Source organism: Dermacentor albipictus, chromosome 3, assembly GCF_038994185.2.
Source record: "Dermacentor albipictus isolate Rhodes 1998 colony chromosome 3, USDA_Dalb.pri_finalv2, whole genome shotgun sequence".
Taxonomy (NCBI): domain Eukaryota; kingdom Metazoa; phylum Arthropoda; class Arachnida; order Ixodida; family Ixodidae; genus Dermacentor; species Dermacentor albipictus.
In genome coordinates, this window is record NC_091823.1 from 48767980 (window position 1) to 48785432 (window position 17453).

The window sequence follows — 17453 nt, forward strand, 5'->3', positions numbered from 1 at the left end:
CCAAGCCCGAGGGGTGGTTCGGGACCTATTTAAAACATTTTTGCAAACAGACTATTTTTTGTAAAGCTTCATGCAACCTTAGTGAAATCACTGAACAAACCCAAATTCGTTAAAATTATGAAAAATTTGGGTGTGTTGGCAGCTAAGTACATGCTTGAGACCATTGAGCCAGAGGAAGCTTGCAACTTTACCTGCTGCAGTTCTTCTTCAGAGCCAGCCATCGCAAGCATCATCTCGACAACACCTGGTGAAGCAAGGCAATTGTTGCCTACATCTAGCGGACCCTAAGAAAAGTGCAGAGAGCGAACTTGTTAACTTTCATTCTGGAAGAACAGCTGTGAACTATACTACTTCATTTCTTAAGCAAAGTGAGCAATATGGCACATTCTCTGAAAAGAGAGCCACCAGGAATGGCCCAAAGACGGCTTCAAAGGCTTGCAGATAAGCTCGAGCTCGGGGAGGCGTAGATCGCACTTGGCCTACCAAAAGCCATCCTGGCCTTGCCAACAATTATGGTGATGAGCAATGTTAGCACTGCTCGCTGAGCCAAGGAACTGCATTCATAAAATCTGACAAGCATCTCATCAGCAAAAGCTTAATCCTTCAAATAGATGGGCTACTGGCGTCCGGTTTTCTGTCGTTTATCTTGAGCGCTGAAGGCGAGAAGCTTTTGAAGCAAGTAAAAGCTGGGTTTGCATCACATCGAAAGAAACTAAGAAAAGAAACATCGCCATTTTTCCACACATTTACAATGTGTCGCACAGTGTGATGTAGGCTCTCGTTTCAGCATACAAGTGGTATTTAGTGCACCAAACAAGCTTGGCCGCGTATGTGCCACAGTTCACAAAAAACTTGACGAGAAGCTTCGGGACCCAACAAATAAAAATTGCAGCATTAAGAACCTCAAAAAATTTGTTCAGTGTGCAAGTGGCATACCAAATTCCCACACACTGCCAGCAAGTATACATTGGTCAGGCAGGGCGATGTTTATACATACGATTAAGGGAGCATAAGAATAATTTAAGCACAAATTATGGGTCGCATTCAGCTGCTAACTGCAAGTCTTGTAACTGCTTGCCATAGTTTGACAAAACATTTTTTTTTAGATATAAGGATAATGCGGCACAAGAGATATAGGAAACAATCTTCATTCAGAAAACTGGTGAAACATGCATTGTATGCCTTCAGTGGCTTTATCACCCAGAGAGAGATAAATTTTCTCCAGGTGTCATGAGCCCTGCCCGAGTAGAGTGGTCTTCACCTTTAGCTTTTTGACACCTCCACTGTGTGCCAGCTTTGTTTCCCTTTGATTTTAATCTTTTCTTACTATTTACACCCTTGTGAAGTGACTTTTACTCAGTTGGGGTAATTGCACGGTTGGTTCTGCTTGCTTTTAAATACTTTTTTGTTCAAATAAGCTTTTAGTTCCAAGTAGGCACTTGTGCTTTCCATTCTTCTCCGTTCTTCTCCATCCTTGTTTCATACTACATTCACTATATCAGGGGCGTACTAACAAAGCATTAAACTATCAAAGCATTAAAAAAAAGGCGCAGTTGTCTAAACAAAAAAAAACTTACCAGGAGCAATGTAGTGATTGCAGCTGTAACACGAACCTTGCTTTCAATCTCAGGATCTCCCAGTTTCATACTGAAAGCCACAAAGATAACTACACACACTTGCCATCTTGATATCCAGTGCACTATCTACAAACACAAAATACCATTAGGGATCTTTACCTTAAGGTTTCATTTTATTTTAATTGTGGGGCTAAACTTGTGTGCAATGTGTTTATTTGATAGTAGGGTGAAATCAAGCATTTCTGCTTAGTGAAAACCACTTTTATTACAATTTTGTAAGAGTCGCTATACTTGCAGCTGAGTTATGAACGGCTACACCGGGAAAACATTTTATAGCTGAGTTTCACTCCTTATTAATATCTCCAATGTTTCTTTTTTTTTCCATAAACATTAAATAGACACTAAGGACCGATAGTACTAAGTTAGACTACATAGTTTGATTACATTCAAAGGATTGCAAACAAGACAACTTTGCCATTAGTGGAGACTTGGAGTGCCAAAGAGGCAATAAAAATTAAAAATGGGTGGCAATTCCACTTTAAACTTCCCACACTGATTCACCATAATGTTACAGATTTTGGCAACAGCTCTGTTGGGACTGCTGTTTTTGTACGTATACTACATACAAATGAAGCTTTGAAGATGGGAAGATGCTGTAGCATGCAGCAGTGAAAAATCATCATTTGCCTGTTCGTCTTGAAATATTTGGTACAAAGCAAAGAAAGCAATAGACAGGAACATGAGACAAGGCAGAGGAGCAGGCATTTAACCTTGTGCATCTGCGCATGTGTATGTCATGCATGTGAACAGTAACTTGAGGAGCTGTGAATTTTAAACAAGAGCAGGAATCCTGCTGTATGTGAGTTACTTGGAAACATTTTTCATATAGCAAAAGGGGACAGAAGTGTCAGCAATACATCAATATCTTTTTATTCTCCAATGTGTGACACCTTGGGAATGTTTGCTATGTTTTGTTGAAAAATAAAGTTCGAAAACACTGGCTTGCACAGCAGGGTGTTTGTACAGTCAAGCATAATTATAACAAAGTCTCAGCCACACATAAATAGCTTCATTATAGGCATACTGGGCGTTTCTACACCGGCATTAGTAATAAATTAAAAATAGCCATTTCAAAATAAAAGGGCAGTTTCTTTGGTGACACACAGTCAGCGGTGGCAGCAATAGGGTGATATGTTTTAATTGGTCACTAATTGACGAAAATGTGAAGAATGACAAAACTTTGAAACAAATGAGTTTAGCGGGCTTATCATAACAGGGAAATTAAACAGAGCTCTCTCACGTACAAACCATATATAAACATTTGAATCTGGAAAAATGATAATTGAGGAATTGCAGCCTGACAAACTGTGGCTCTCAGAGCGTGCAATACCAAAGCTGGCAAGCCAAAGTGCATGCGTAGCTACACTCCTCAAGGCAACATTACTAATTACCTTATAGACTTGTGTGAGGGGTACCCTCCCAACTTGGCAGCCCAAAATTTGTCAAAGAAACGATTTCCAACAGACAAGCAATCACATTCAGTGCCCCGATGCCGCGCACGCACATTGAGCCTCACTGCTTACTTCTCCGTGCCACTACTAAATTGCAAAAACCAGGCTGTGCACAAGTCACCGGCTGCACAGGCACCATTTAAAGAAAGCTTCAGTCCCGTGTAAGGGCACACCTCGTCAAAATTGTGTAAAAAACAGTGGGGCCCTTGCACGTGTCTATGCGCACAACACCAAACAGCAGGCAACCGGTGTATGACGGCTCCGTTAGCATCGTGCAGGTCGGGTAATTAGTCATACACAGATTAAAAAAGCTTGGCACTGGCCGCCTACCACTTGGTGATGCAAGCAGTAATGCCACCTCGAGTGGTGTGGCAACGCACGCACTTCAGCCTCCCAGTGTAGGTTTTGTGCATTCTTAGATCCAATTTTCGTAACGCCACAGACCTGTAGGTAATTGCATTTTTCCAGATACAAAAGTTGACATAGCTTGCACAGAGAGCTTACTTTAATCACGCTGAAGTTAAAAGCTTTGAATAATTGAATTTTGAATTTCCACCTAGAAAGGAGTGTAAGATCTTACACATCTTCCCTTGAGAAGCGCCTTTGGATTGGTCTGGATCAAGTAGATGTTTTAGCAATGTCCATGGGTTTTTGCTACCCAACTTTCCATTCATCCTATCACAGATTTGACACCACTGCGATGAACTAAGGAGTGCCGAATAGTCCTGAATCTTTTCGTCGAGTTCTGCCAGACGAAGTTTAAGCTGACGGGTATGCTTGTTCAACCATTCTGCTTGCAGCGTTGGTTGCTTTTTACAGAGGTTAACTAATTTGGAGTCTGGTTTAGGGCCGAATTTCTCAAAAGGAATCTCCATTGTATGTTTGTCGGCATCCCCTATGAGATCCCTGACTCATTGATCTAGGTCCGTAATGCGCAACGGTGCTTTTCTATTGTATTCAAATCTATAAAGATCCCACTTTGTGAGTTTGGTGACGAATTTAATCTTTTTTGGGTACACTTTGGCCGGGACGTTAATGGTGGATATCGATCTCTGTGAATACACAACTTCTGTACGCTTACTGCCACCTATCTACTTGTGGGCACATGAACCTCCGATATGATATTTTGCCAGCTAGCATGGAAGAAAGGGCTAGTACATATATTTGCCTAAACTTCATTTTTCTGGCTTCAAACAGCTCTGTATTATAATTAAACACCATTAAAATTGTCCAATAGAACGATTCGAACACGCAACATCTAGTACAGAATCCCAATATTCAAACCATCATGCCATGGTTGCATGCATCAACAAGCAGCATAGAACACGTTTAATTTCTCGTGGCAAACTAGCGCATTGAGATGCTTGGCACGTTGGGATTTGGCCTTACCAAGGTGCAGTTATAACACAGGCAACAAGCTACAATGCAGGCGGAAAATGCAAGCAACCAGAGTTGCATCTGCAACAACAGGGAGAAGCTTCTTAAGAGAACACGTTGGAAGACAGGTGAGCATGTCAGTGGGCAAATTATGCGAGAAAAAAAGCACTGCAACATTTTTCACATTTACCAAACGCAAGATTGGTGGTAAAAATGACTTTACGGGGGAGATTGCCATAAGTGCGAGTGGTATTCTTTGGAGTTGCTTATCTGTTAACATACAGCAGTCTTCATTTCAAGAGTAAAGTATAGGCTTCGTAAGTAAAGATTAGAATGAATGCTACGCAGTATATGACAGTTTCCCAGTGTGGAGTTCCTGCGCCAATTTTTATTTCAGTTTCCTAGGAACATTCGATATATAACAACATGCTGATATTGATGAGAAAAATCTTAGATTTACTTCGTCATGTCCTATAATCCACTACATCTATGTTTATTAGATCAAGGTTTGACTGTAGTTGTTACATTGCCTTTATAAAATAGATGAAATAGTTGTTAGTGGTGCTTGTTGTGTTTGTCTCGCAAGTCTGTGCATTGATGTGTTTTTTTTTTAACCCTATAATTCCCAAGTTCTTCAACTTGAAGTGTAGAAATTTTATTTAATCCTGCAAATTACTGTCTATTACATGCATATTTGAAAGTTATATGTGCAATTTATCTCATATAATGTCCAAAAATATCAACGAGAGACATCTTACCTGAAAATGAGATTTTACCTGAGCACAAAAGCAAGGTTCAAACATACCGTATTTGCGCGATTCTAAGCACCCCCCCACCCCCTCTATTTTCAAGAAAAAGTTTGGAAAAAAGTTTGCATGCGAATCTAAGCACCCCCCTATTTGTTAGGAAGAGCGCGTAGCCAAGGCCGCCAAACGCGCTTGCTCACTCAGGAATCATTGCTCGGCGGACCTGCAGGCATGCGGTCGATGCTTCAGTTGGACGCGTTTCACGGCCATCTAACCTCGGAGATAAACACAAATCTTCGGAACATCAATAGCGACATGATTGTGATTCCGATGGCATGACGCCAGTGCTGCGACCCCTCGACGTTTCAGTCAACAAACCCTTCAAAGCCAATCTCTGACAGGAGTGCGAAGAGTGGGTGCGAAACCCTGACCGGAAGAAGACGCCGACGGGAAAGCTGCAAGAAGCGTCCCCATCAACCATCGCAAAGTGGATTTTGGACGGGTGGAAGAGGGTCCAAGTGGACGCTGTGGTCAAATCATTAAAGAAGTGCTCGATCACAAACAACTTCAACGGAACGGAAGACGACCTGCTGTGGGATACCGAGAGAAACGGTTCAAGCGGTGCGACGAACTCGAGTGGCAGTGATAGTAACTGAGCATCCGACACAAGCGGTGGGTTCACTGTCTGCACCGATTTTTATTTTGAATATTTGCAAAATAAAACGTTATTTCTCGCACCCATCTCGTCGCGATGTCGCAGCGAAAAGAGGGAGGGGAGGGTCATTCTAGATTTTTCTAATCTAAGCACCCCCCCTCACTTTGGGCATCGCAATCGTGAAAAAAGGGGGTGCTTAGAATCGAGTAAATACAATAATTATCTGAACAGATAACAAAAGGAATTCGAAGCATCAAAGAATGTGCTCAAAACTTGAAGTGCACAAGGTGAATTGACTTGAAGAGTGCAGCTTGCCTTCAAAAGCAAAGCAGAAGCCGTGGCCTGCAGAAATATAGCTCATCATTGGCAATATCAGTAGATACAGCTAGGAAGAGAAGAGCTTGGTAGTTAAACAATTAAAACCAACTCAATGCCTTCGTCAGCTACTTATTATTGAAAGCTCATTAAGAGACTGTAAAAGCTTATAGCTGGAAGAGGGCCAAGGTGTATCCCTTAGCAACACACTGGTGCGGGGCATCCTGCCCTCTCTTGATGGAAAATCTGCCTGCTGACAAAGGCCACTTTTTGTGGTGAAACACCACTTTGTGGTGTTAACTTATTCTGTATTGCCATGCTGTGTACAGTGTTTAACCTTTTGAGGTGATTGCTTTGGCAGAATTATCACTGTTCTCGTGTTATCACTCTTGCGCAAGATCAGAAGCTTTTTTGAACATTGTGGCCAATTCAATAGCGAGACACGCATGTATCATCAGACCACATGTGCCCCTCAAATAGAGCAGTACAAATTTAGAGTTAACAAGAGCACCATCAAATATCCTGGAATGTACAATGACACATATGTAAACAGTGGATGCATTTCAGCAATGGGATCCAACTCATTAACCATGCTTGCTGCTATCACAGTAACTTTAGTGTTTATCTGCATCCTGGGCACAAGTACACAGACTAAAGTGTTTGGTTGTTTCCTTCACTCTTTTTGGCTAGCGTTTCTGCCTCTTCACCATCATTACTATGTTGCAATACTGGAATACGTCGAGGTGCAAAAATCAAGAAAGTTTCAGTTCTACATAGTGTTGAAGGACCCCATTCCACGTACTTGACACATTCACACTTACTTGACATATTCCATCACCTTCTCCCTGTACTTTTCCTTGGCTTTGTCATAGTCCATACAAAAGTATATCCTTTCAAATGCAACTGAGCAGTTTGGTCTTGTATTTGGACTTATATCCATGCTGCTTTCATATTTTATGTCCTCAAGCTCACTCGCGACTTCCAGCAATTCCCTAAGACCTGAAACATTTCACAGAAATGAAGCCTCAATGGCACAACACAGCAAGCACTATCAAGGAACAGTAAATGGGTTTTATTTTATACATTACCATCAGCATCAACCAACTTGATGCCCCAGTTGAGGCAATCATAGTCGACATTCTTTGTGATCAGCTCCAAGATAGCATCACGGCCTTGTGCTGTCATGACACGGCTTGAGGAACTTTTCACCAGGGCAAGCATGACTGCATCAATGTCTGCTTCGTTATCTGCAGGAAAGGATGCAGGCTCATACATTCTTGAAAAGCCATTGCATATCCAAGTAACATACCTTTCATCATTTGTGGGTTTGGCTTTTTTGACTCTTTAGATTCCATGCCACTGAGAGCATTGATGATAGTCTGGAAAAGGTACTGCACTGCTGTGATGTGCTGGTCATCCTTGCTGACGAATTGGTCAATCATTGCGGGAAGTCCAAACTCCTTCAACACTATTAAAGCCTGTGGAGGTACATTAGGGTTCAGGGTAAATACCAACAACATACATGAAGTTCACGTACCCACTGAGTCTTCTTCTTGCTCAGTTCACTGAAGAGTCGTATGCAAGACAGAGAAAACTCTGCATTTCTTAATGAATGCATTGCACTCAGACATTTCACTATCCCATCAGCATAAATAATGGCCTCTGCGCCAGCCTTATCTCGAGCGATAACAACTAGGTTGTTTGCAGCCTGCAAGTGAAAACAAGTGAGGAACGTCAGTATTGTTGGCAAAATATGGGTCTGTTTTCAGCAGGTTGTTACCTGGTTCTTAAGTTCGAGCGAGGAGCTGTTATTCTCGATGACACCAATCATTTGCGTCACCTTGTTGGTGGTACTTGCATTTTCTTTCGCCTGTAAAAAGGAAATTTACATTGCACTACACTGGATCTGGATATTCTTCTATGATGAAACCACTTTTCATGGCTGACACATGGATTTGTATTGCAGGTTGCTTAATATACATTATCAAGGCATGACAACAGAAAACTAAAGACGACCGGTCTTGAGCAAAATATAATCTGTACAAAATTAAGAGGATGTACTTGCAATTTTTTCAATGGCTTGGCTAAGACGGCGCAGACACTGCTGGACGGCGCTGTTTTTCGGATCCACGTGGAGAATTTGACGGGCGTCTTTGAAAGCTTCATCTATTTTCCCGAGTGCCTCATAGGCTTGACTCCGCCGAAAAAGTGCCTTCACATCCATTGGGTTAAGTTCCAAAACTGCAAGAAGGAGCGATATTTACCAGACAACAAAGTTTGAGTGCGCGATTTGACTTACCTTCCGAAGCGTCCTTTAAGGCGTTTTCATATCTGCCAAGTTTTAAGTTAGCCGCGGCTCTGTTGTTCAGCAAGACACCTCTCTCCTGGCTGTCCACAATCGACAATGCCCTCGTGTACTTGTCCAGAGCGCCTACGAAATCTCCAGCCTTATACAAGTCATTGCCCTCTTGCTTGACGTTCAGTGCATCGCTCGCCGAAGCGACTGGTTCCGACGCGTCTGTGGTCATTGTTTCTCCAATGATATCGCGAAGGCGTGCTCCGCTCACTCCGCCGTGTGCTCTCGCTAAGACGCTCCCGGCACTCGTTTGTTCCCCAATGAGCAGCCAAAAATAACTTGCCGGCTCCTACGACGGCTTTCTAGATACTTCTGAAGTCTCATCCGTGTTGTCTCAGATGCATATTGGCACGCTTCGCTAGAATACGTCAACTCGAATACGACGGTACGATAGGCGCCAGCTTGCCCGAAAAACGAAACTGACAAAAGTTTATTCACGCAGTGGATAAACACAAGGCGTGCACTGACAGCAAAAACGAAGCTTCGTAAGTGCCTTAAAAGGCACTAATAATGCTTGTTACATAATGCCTTAGCAAGTAGCTATTTCCTCTAATGAAAAATAACACGTGCTTCAATCAACTGCTTTTTCATTTCTGTTTTAAGTATGATATAAGTGATATTCAACCAAAAGGAGGCATTGATTCAACAAAACGTACCAAGCAACAAAAGGCGAATCGCATGCGACGGGAGCGTCATCTATGACTGCAACAGTGAACACTGCTTCATCATCATCATCGCCCGCACCACCGTGGTTGGCACCACGGGTCGACTGCGCTAAGGTGCGTGCTCACTTAGCGCGTGCGGTAAAAATAAACGTCTCAGTGCAGCATTTCAATGTGCTTAGCCTGGCAAGGGTGATCGTCACTTCAGTGCGCCGGCGTTTCGAATGTGAACCACGGCGCGACCTAGTTTCGGCCAACATCCTTCGGTGTTCGTGTAGCTGCTGTGTACCCGCTGTTGAACATATTTATAGCAATGCAGAAAAACGATGGGTTCGAATCTCGCGGTAAAGAAATTTACTAAACGAGATAGCGCGTACTACAGCATTTGTACCACCCCGTCAAAGTTGTTCCCTCGGCATGGTGAAATCGCAATCGGTAGATATATCTAGCATCCCTGGTTAAACACAGGAAACTCGTGGAGTGGCACGATAAAAGCTATTATTGAGGGCGTGCGATAGCAGATAATGCTCAAAATGCTCGGGATTAGATATAGCGCAAGTAGTTGGAAGGCGGTCGAACCGCTGTCCTTGCCTGACCGCAGCATTGCGCTCGTTCCAGTAAGCTCGTTGGCACATTTCGAAGAGCTTTTTTACAGCTTGAGTTCTGTTTCAGACATGAGGCTGGTTATCCTCGAAGATGACGGCGAAGTGGCTGACTGGGCGGCCAAATATATTAGGAAACGCATTCAGGATTTCAACCCAGGTCCAGACAAATATTTTGTCTTGGGTCTACCTACAGGTAATGCTGAGTTTACCGAAGATATGTTGACTTTTTGGTTGTGTAAACACTTTCTTTTTTTCAGGGAGCACACCTTTAAGTTGCTACAAGAAGTTGATCGAATTTTATAATCAGAAGACTGTTTCATTTCGATATGTGAAAACTTTCAACATGGACGAGTATGTAGGCAAGTATACAAGCCGTTGTATTTACCTATAGATAGAGGGTGCTATGAGGAGATCAGCTGCTGACAATGTAGCTGGGGCATTTTCACAAGGGACAACATTTATTGTAGTTCACAAAGTATTGGGTGCACGTACATGATGTCATACCCTGTTTTCTTTACAAGCTTTATTTCTTGATTGTTTCATTTGCTACCTAACTTGTACTGATGGTTGTCAGAATGGCCTGCACATCGTTGACATGCCATCTCTGATTTCTTCTAGACACCGTCGTTGGTCTAGCTGCGAGGTCACATGCATCAGAGTATGCAATACAGCCTGTTTTTAGGATGTAGAAGCAGTAATTCTTTAAACTAAGTATAAATTGATTGACACCGTATCAAACCCATGTGTAATATTTCTTGATTAGTTTCCTGTTGTCAATGAAAACTGAACCAAAGTGTTATTTTTGTAGCTCCAGAATGTTGCCAAAAAACAAGTAATTGCTTTCAGTTGAGGTCAGTCGCTTTTCCTGAATCTTTTCATCTGTTCATATTCATTCTTTCGGTTGCGAATGAAACACACATTTATTGTCTGCATTAGTGACTCAACCGTGTTGCCTCATTTGTAAATGCACACATTTGTAGTCATTTTAGAGGTGGCAGTATCATTGTTTCCATTTTCAGTGCAGTGTGTCAAGAGGCAAGTGTGTTAGTAATACACTAATGACTGTTGAAAATCGGTAACCGTCAAACAGTTCCGATGGCAAGAGACTTATATAATCTCTGAAGTGAAGCGCTTCTTAGCTAGGTGGTTGCTTTTGATCACACTTATACATAAACTCAAGTAGATGTGATACCAATGAAGCGTTTCCTGTGAGGTGTACTTTCACAATGTGATTTTTCTGTAACTACTTGCGGTATGAGAAATGGCATGTGTACCTTTGTTTTAATCTTTCTGTGCAGCTCAGGAGCACTTTCGATTTTTTGTGCATGATAAATTGTTGCTGTTTTCCTGTAATTATTGTTGGCTTATAACATAAATGGAGATGAATCGGCTTGAACACAATCTTTTTCACGATGGAGAATAACGAATTGAACTGTTTCCTGATTTGGAACAAAAATGGTAACGAAAAAGTCATTTTGTCGCTCTGATTGTGATTAATTGGAATAAATGTGCCCATAAACCTCAATGTAAGACATGCAGAATAGTTCCATAGAATGTAATGTTGTGTTGAATCACTGCTCTTGGCAGCTAGAGCAGCAGTTTTTGGCCTGATAACTAGAATACACTCAAACATCAGCAGAGTTCCTGACAGAAAATACTATGACAACGGCGTCAGGGTAAAATTATAGTAGGAAGTACAGAAAATGGGTTCAGGAAAAAGTATTGTGGGAAAGTTTATGTGAAGATATCTTTAAACATGCCTAATGACACTGACAGGAAAAGTTTTGCCATTGCTCTACTGTTTGGGACAATTGTACATGGATGCACGGTATACATTGCCCCCCTGGGTCATTTGTTGGTCTGTGCACCAAAAGTGGTGGCTGTCTTCAGTTTGAGTGTTGTGCTTTTCAACATCCATTCTGGTAGTGCATGCCTGTGTACATATCGTTTTCTGCAGTGCATAACCAAAAAGAGAGGCTTGCGTAAAATACAAGTTTGCTGTCACACTTGATTGGTTTCAAGATTAAAGATTGCAGGCTCTATTTTCTAGTTCTGTGGCAAGCTACTGCCATATAGTGCAGCAATGCACTTTGGTCGCTGCTTAGGTACTGCAAGTGGGTGGCTCATCCGCTGCAGTACATATTCAATGTGGAATTATAGCTAAGTTAGGTATTTTTGCGCTTGTTGGCTAATGAGGGAAAGGCAAGATTTTAATGAAACTGGATATCCCTAGCAGAATAAAGAGCAGCGAGGCAAACAAAAATACTGTAACATAAATAAATGTGATGAAACTGTCAGGGCACCGTACACAAGATTCATTTGCTCGCAAACGTGTGCACAAATATGTCGGCAAGCCTTACAGCTTGTGTTGCAAGATCACTGTCATCGATCGATGCTGATCTTGTTGAAAAAGGCACAGGCTTTTAGGGTACACACTGTTGTTTATTTGCACTATTTTACAAACGTATATGAAGCGCTTCCATTAGCATCTTAGAGTATTGTCACAGCAGCTGTTGTATAATGTTAACTTGCACATGCTTCAAGTCATTCTGTTCGTCCGCTCCCCAATCTCCTACCGCCTTTTTCACCGAAATGCCACACTCTGCAGCTCCATCCAAGATCAAGAATTTGAGGGGAGTGGCAGAGTACAAGAAACTCTGAGCAGTGGGGACATTCATCATTTTTGATAGGGCACCTGGTCTGTTGACTGTCACAAAAAGGAAAACGAAAAGAGGTGGTGTGTACACGATTCACAACAGTCACTGGATCTAACCTGGAGTACTGCTGTTCCACTTTAAACTTGCAAAGTCAGTGCATTACCTTTAGGAATAATGCAAAAGCTATTAGACTAAAACATTTCTCTTCACATTGTGAAGGCAAGTAATTGTGCCTGTTCATAATAATGATAGGACAAGAGAAGAGATAGTTGTGCTATAAACTCCATTTGATACAGTATGTTAAATTGAATTATTGGTAAGACTTATGGATTTCCATTGCTTTATCTTGTTCAACTTAAAAGGTTCTTGAACCACAGTTTGAGATGAGTAATTACTTTCTGTAGGTGGAGCAACGCAGCGTGAACCTCAGAGACAAGTTATATGGTTGTGCAGAGCCCCTGGAGATAGCACTGAGAATGTGAATACAGCGCCTTCTCTTCCCCCCCCCCATTTTTTTCCCTTCCTTTTCTCCTTTCCTTTTCTTTTTTTGAAGATGGGGCTCCCTACTGTTTTTTGAACTGCTGGCCAGCTGACATAAGTGGCAGCAACCCCTAGACACTATCCATCAGAGGATAGCTTCTTAATCGCAAATTTCACTTGCACACAAGCTCATACATGTGTGCATTCCCTTCAAGATCTGCTAGGGGTTACTACGAAATGGTGAAATAGTGGTTATTATTGTCCCCCTTGCCCTGTCAGCTCTGTAGGCAAATTGCTTTAGGTTATGAAATGTGCTATGAAAATGTGTTATATGTTGACCACGAAAAGCACGTTCTTGCCCCTTAGTAAGCCTGAAATCTGCTAATGTGGCAGCACTGTTAACCCCACTTTTTGCATTTTGACAGAGCATAGTGTGGGTAATTCTGAAATTATAACAATTCGACATTGTGCACCTTGATTTCACTCAAATATATGAAATTGCAGGGCTGCCACGAGACCATCCAGAGAGCTACCACTCATACATGTGGAACAATTTCTTCAAGCACATAGACATTTTGCCTGAGAATGCCCACATTTTGGATGGAAATGCAGCTGACCTGAATGCTGAATGTGATAGGTTTGAACAGCTGATCTCTGAAGCTGGTGGAGTGGACCTCTTTGTTGGAGGTGAGGGCAGAGGATGTTGATTGTTTTCATTGAACTTGCTTTCATTACAGCTTTGTTATTGCCGAGAGAAATCAATGTAGGACCTGTCGTGAGAACAGAAGCTCAGGCACAAGTATTTGAGGTGCACAAAAAATTATTTCTTGTAAAGTATTATTCACTCTTAAATGAAACCCATACCTTATAATAAAGCCAATGCAAACTGAGATGTTTCTTCATCTTTGTCAGACAAAAGTGGCTGGTGTCATGTGTTAAGGAGGCATCCACACACAAAACAGTCTGCAGGCTCTCATGCATATCTGAACTGTAATCGATGATGCAATACTAATTAGGGGTTTTCCTTAAGAGTGGACCATACTATACATGCCTGAGCTGCTGTTCTCAACTGATTCCTTCAGTGCTTTCGCAGAGAGAAACAAGCAATCCTAATTTGCAATCAATTACCAAAAGGCATTGGCCCGGATGGACACATCGCCTTCAATGAACCCGGTTCAAGTCTTGTATCTCGGACACGAGTGAAGACCCTCGCCAAGGACACAATTGTGGCAAATGCGCGCTTCTTTGGAAATGACTTGACCAAGGTTCCCAAGGAAGCGTTGACTGTTGGCGTGGGCACTGTGATGGATGCACGTGAGGTGGGATTGCCTTCTGTTTGTGGTTTCATAAAGCAACCCTGCTGACTGTTTTCGTTTTTCTTTTTTTCCTTTTTCAGGTCATGATACTTATTGTTGGCGCACACAAGGCATTTGCCTTGTACAAGGCAGTCGAGGAGGGTGTCAATCACATGTGGACTGTGTCTGCATTCCAAATGCACCCCCGGACAATCATAGTCTGTGATGAAGACGCAACCAATGAACTACGTGTGAAGACTGTGAAATACTTCAAGGGCCTGATGCATGTGCATAACCAGCTAATTGATAAGGAGGATGTTAAAACTGATGACCAGAAGAAGGCTGACCAGCAGTGAACTATGTTCACCATAGATAATATTTGCATATGTTGCACCACAACTCCGGGATTATATTATGGCGTGCTGTGTGATGGACACTGGCGCATTAGTGTATACAACACTATTTACTAAGAAATAGAATGTTAATGCATCTTTGTTAATCTAGCCCGATATATTGTATCACTTTATTAAATGCATATAAACTGGTTTTTGCCACATTGATTCAGTGTGTGTGCCTTTGTCATTGCAGTGCTTGGCATGTATGATGTGTCCTTAGTGGGGCATACCATTTGGATCATTTCAGCAGTTAAGCATTCACTTTTGCTCCATTGTGCTTTGGTGCGGTTCACTTTTTTCTTGAATGCAAGATTGTGTTTTGCATAGTAAGCTTTTCTTGTGTCCTACTAGCCTGTTTTCCTGCCGTCACGTCGGTTAGACGTTCATGAAGTGTTAGCTATGAGCTAGCTGTAGCTTACCTGGTTAGAACACACTGGGGCAGAGACTGTGCTGGGTGCCCATCAGTGAATCGCCTCCATTTCAGATTGATGTTACAATTTTCCGTGGAAATTGCATGTTAGTAATGTATGCAATCCTAAAATTATGTATATTCCTCGCTAATGTCAACGCCTGTTAAAAGCGTTAGGGGAAAAAAAAAAAAAAGCGGTGGCAAGCCTTGTATGTGAACTGTGGCCTCGGAGATTGGGTGGCTCGCAGTTGTGCGGTCTCGGAGGTCATGTCTAAATTGCGCATATCGCGTAAGCTGTATGTAATCTGCACATGCGTTAGACAGCTTGTTTTGAGTAAAAATGAAGTGAAATTGTTTTAGGATTAGTTATTTCCAATGCGAAAGTAATTGTTAGTTCGGATATTTGACGTTGTAATAACATCGTTTTAAGTCTCACGTCTACCGTCAATATTGCTCTTCGGTTGTCTTGAACAGAAGCTGTCGGTGCTTTCAGCGTTCTGTTCGTCGATGTTTTTGTGCGTATCAGCTGGTGGGGCAGTTACTAAGGCAGGTGAGTCGCACCTGATGGAAGTAGCATGAGTAACTGCTTTCCTGAGCTACGCTGTATCTTGTGCGATTGTAGTTTTCAGAGCAGTAAGTGCTAGTCTCGTCTGCAAACATGAACCCTGCGATATCGAAGTTCGTTCAGAAGAAGGTGATTTATCCTGGCGTCGGCGATATCCCTCGCTTCGAAAAGGGTGCGAAGTGCACGTTCAACTTTTGTGTAAAGCGCTTAAGCACCGATGAAGATGATCCGGACGGCGTTATTGATGACAGCCGCAAGCTTAATCGCCCCATGGAACTGCTCATCGGCAAAGAATTTAAGCTTCCCGTTGTGGAGCAGTGCATCAAGTCTATGAAAGTGAAGGAAGTGGCCGAGTTTACGATAAATAAATGTTTGCTAGACAACTATACGCTCGTATCGCAAAGCTACCGCGCATTCGCCGGCGTTGGGAAGCCACACAAGCGCCGTTGTTGCGGTATGATGGAGGAGAAGTATACCACTGGTCACGCAGACCTAGATAAGCTAGCGGAGAAACTGGTGGACTTATCGTGTACCTTTGAACTGCTCAAGGTGGAAGAGCCGGGCGAGTATGAAAAGGACGTCTGGGCGATGACGGCCGAAGAGAGACTAGGTGCCGTACCTGCCTTGAAGGAGCAGGGCAATCGGGCATTTCAAGCGGGCGACATTGACACAGCCGTGAACAAGTACAGGGAAGCACTCGAACACTTGGAAAGTTTACTGCTTCGCGAGAAACCGGGCGACGAGGAGTGGAACGAGTTGTACAAGATGAAAGTGCCGATTCTCCTGAATTACTCGCAGTGCCTCCTTAACCGGGGCGAATTCTACGAGGTCATACGCCACACTTCCGAAGTGCTCAGCAAGGATCCCAACAACGCAAAGGCTCTGTTTCGGCGGGCAAAAGCCTACTTCGGCTCTTGGAGTCCGAACGACTGTCGCACGGATCTGCTAAAGCTTCGGGAAGTTGACCCGTCTCTTTCGAAGCTTGTGAACATAGAGCTCAAGAGGCTCGAAGCAGAAGAAAAGAAAAAGAACAAGGAAGACAGTACCAAACTTATGAGCATGTTCAAGTGATCAAGTTTGTCATACCTGTACGCTCAAGTCAATTGAGAACTGCTGCGTGAGCGCCGAAAAGAGCTTTCCGCTTGTCGATGTTGCAGAGAATAAATTTTTACTGTTGTTGGCACCTTCCTATGTGTTTTGTTTCTTTTCTTGCCTGTTTATTATTACTTTTTTAATCTTCGTAATTTGTTGCTGCTGTAAGTGTCTCTGCTCTCACTAATTTTGTCTTCCTTACTTACAGTCGTGTGACAACACCGCAAGGCCTGTTGTTCGGTAAATGTATGAATAGTTCTTAAAATGGATGGGTATAAAATGCAGGTAAACTACTCGATTGTAATTTTTCTTTTATTATTGAAGTCGATTACCCGTGTGCTATAAATAATAAGGTAGAGCGTTTTGGCGAACTTTCCGTATTGTGGCGTCTCTGTTGTATCAAGCCTGCAAAGGTGAAAAACACGCAAGTGAGAAAATTGCCCAGCAAACTTATCATAAGAAAGAGGCATTCGCTGTGTCGTCAAAATATACAGACTCGAGCACAAACTCTGTCTCTAAAGCGGGCACTGAAAAATAGCGCGTTAAAAACGAAACATACAATATTTAATAATCTATACTGCAGTTAGCTATTGGGACGGGAACAAACAGCGCCCGGACGGGACAAAGTGAGGACGGCAGACAAGGCGCGCTGAACTGCTAACAACCACTGGTTTTATGCGGGGAATGCAATATATACAAAACACAGGCCCAGCGCACAAGATGAACAAAAATTCGCAGGCATTGCAACTCTCTCAA

General features: G+C 42.6%; 3 protein-coding genes across 6 annotated transcripts in view; 2 read left to right on the plus strand and 1 right to left on the minus strand.

Moving 5' to 3' along the window:
• The window catches only part of unc-45 (unc-45 myosin chaperone), a 37225-nt gene extending 28263 nt beyond the window's left edge, over positions 1 to 8962 (minus strand). Inside the window, exons 1-9 of the mRNA XM_065426889.2 lie at positions 8481 to 8962; positions 8247 to 8422; positions 7962 to 8051; positions 7719 to 7889; positions 7491 to 7659; positions 7270 to 7428; positions 7003 to 7180; positions 1578 to 1647; positions 192 to 284 (exon numbers count right to left, since the gene is read on the minus strand). Of these exons, the coding sequence (XP_065282961.1) occupies positions 192 to 284; positions 1578 to 1647; positions 7003 to 7180; positions 7270 to 7428; positions 7491 to 7659; positions 7719 to 7889; positions 7962 to 8051; positions 8247 to 8422; positions 8481 to 8709 (1335 nt within the window). The 5' untranslated portion in view covers positions 8710 to 8962. The remainder of the gene's footprint in view (positions 1 to 191; positions 285 to 1577; positions 1648 to 7002; positions 7181 to 7269; positions 7429 to 7490; positions 7660 to 7718; positions 7890 to 7961; positions 8052 to 8246; positions 8423 to 8480) is intronic.
• Positions 8963 to 9180: 218 nt separating this feature from the next.
• On the plus strand, positions 9181 to 14796 carry Oscillin (glucosamine-6-phosphate isomerase Oscillin). 4 transcript variants are annotated; one of them, XM_065426892.1, is made up of 6 exons: positions 9181 to 9316; positions 9872 to 9997; positions 10062 to 10163; positions 13446 to 13628; positions 14076 to 14260; positions 14338 to 14796. In XM_065426892.1, exons 2-6 carry the CDS (start codon positions 9874 to 9876, stop codon positions 14590 to 14592), a joined length of 849 nt encoding a protein of 282 aa, XP_065282964.1. In that variant the 5' UTR covers positions 9181 to 9316; positions 9872 to 9873; the 3' UTR covers positions 14593 to 14796. The 4 variants fall into 4 exon arrangements, with proteins under 4 accessions (XP_065282964.1, XP_065282963.1, XP_065282962.1 ...); XM_065426891.2 differs by lacking the exon at positions 9181 to 9316 and adding an exon at positions 9323 to 9816; XM_065426890.1 differs by lacking the exon at positions 9181 to 9316 and adding an exon at positions 9323 to 9543.
• A 688-nt stretch (positions 14797 to 15484) lies between these two features.
• On the plus strand, positions 15485 to 16794 carry LOC135898077 (AH receptor-interacting protein-like). Its single transcript, XM_065426820.2, has one exon. It carries the CDS (start codon positions 15699 to 15701, stop codon positions 16674 to 16676), a length of 978 nt encoding a protein of 325 aa, XP_065282892.1. The 5' UTR covers positions 15485 to 15698; the 3' UTR covers positions 16677 to 16794.
• The last annotated feature ends 659 nt before the right edge of the window (positions 16795 to 17453 follow it).

Excerpts from the sequence above, each read along its gene's own strand:
- Oscillin (XM_065426890.1), top strand. The coding sequence starts at position 9,513 with ATGCAGAAAAACGATGGGTTCGAATCTCGCG. Across the intron at positions 9,544-9,871 it reads CGATGGGTTCGAATCTCGCG|ACATGAGGCTGGTTATCCTC; the intron begins GTAAAGAAATTT and ends GTTCTGTTTCAG. Across the intron at positions 9,998-10,061 it reads TGTCTTGGGTCTACCTACAG|GGAGCACACCTTTAAGTTGC; the intron begins GTAATGCTGAGT and ends TCTTTTTTTCAG.
- LOC135898077 (XM_065426820.2), top strand. The coding sequence starts at position 15,699 with ATGAACCCTGCGATATCGAAGTTCGTTCAGAAGAAGGTGATTTATCCT.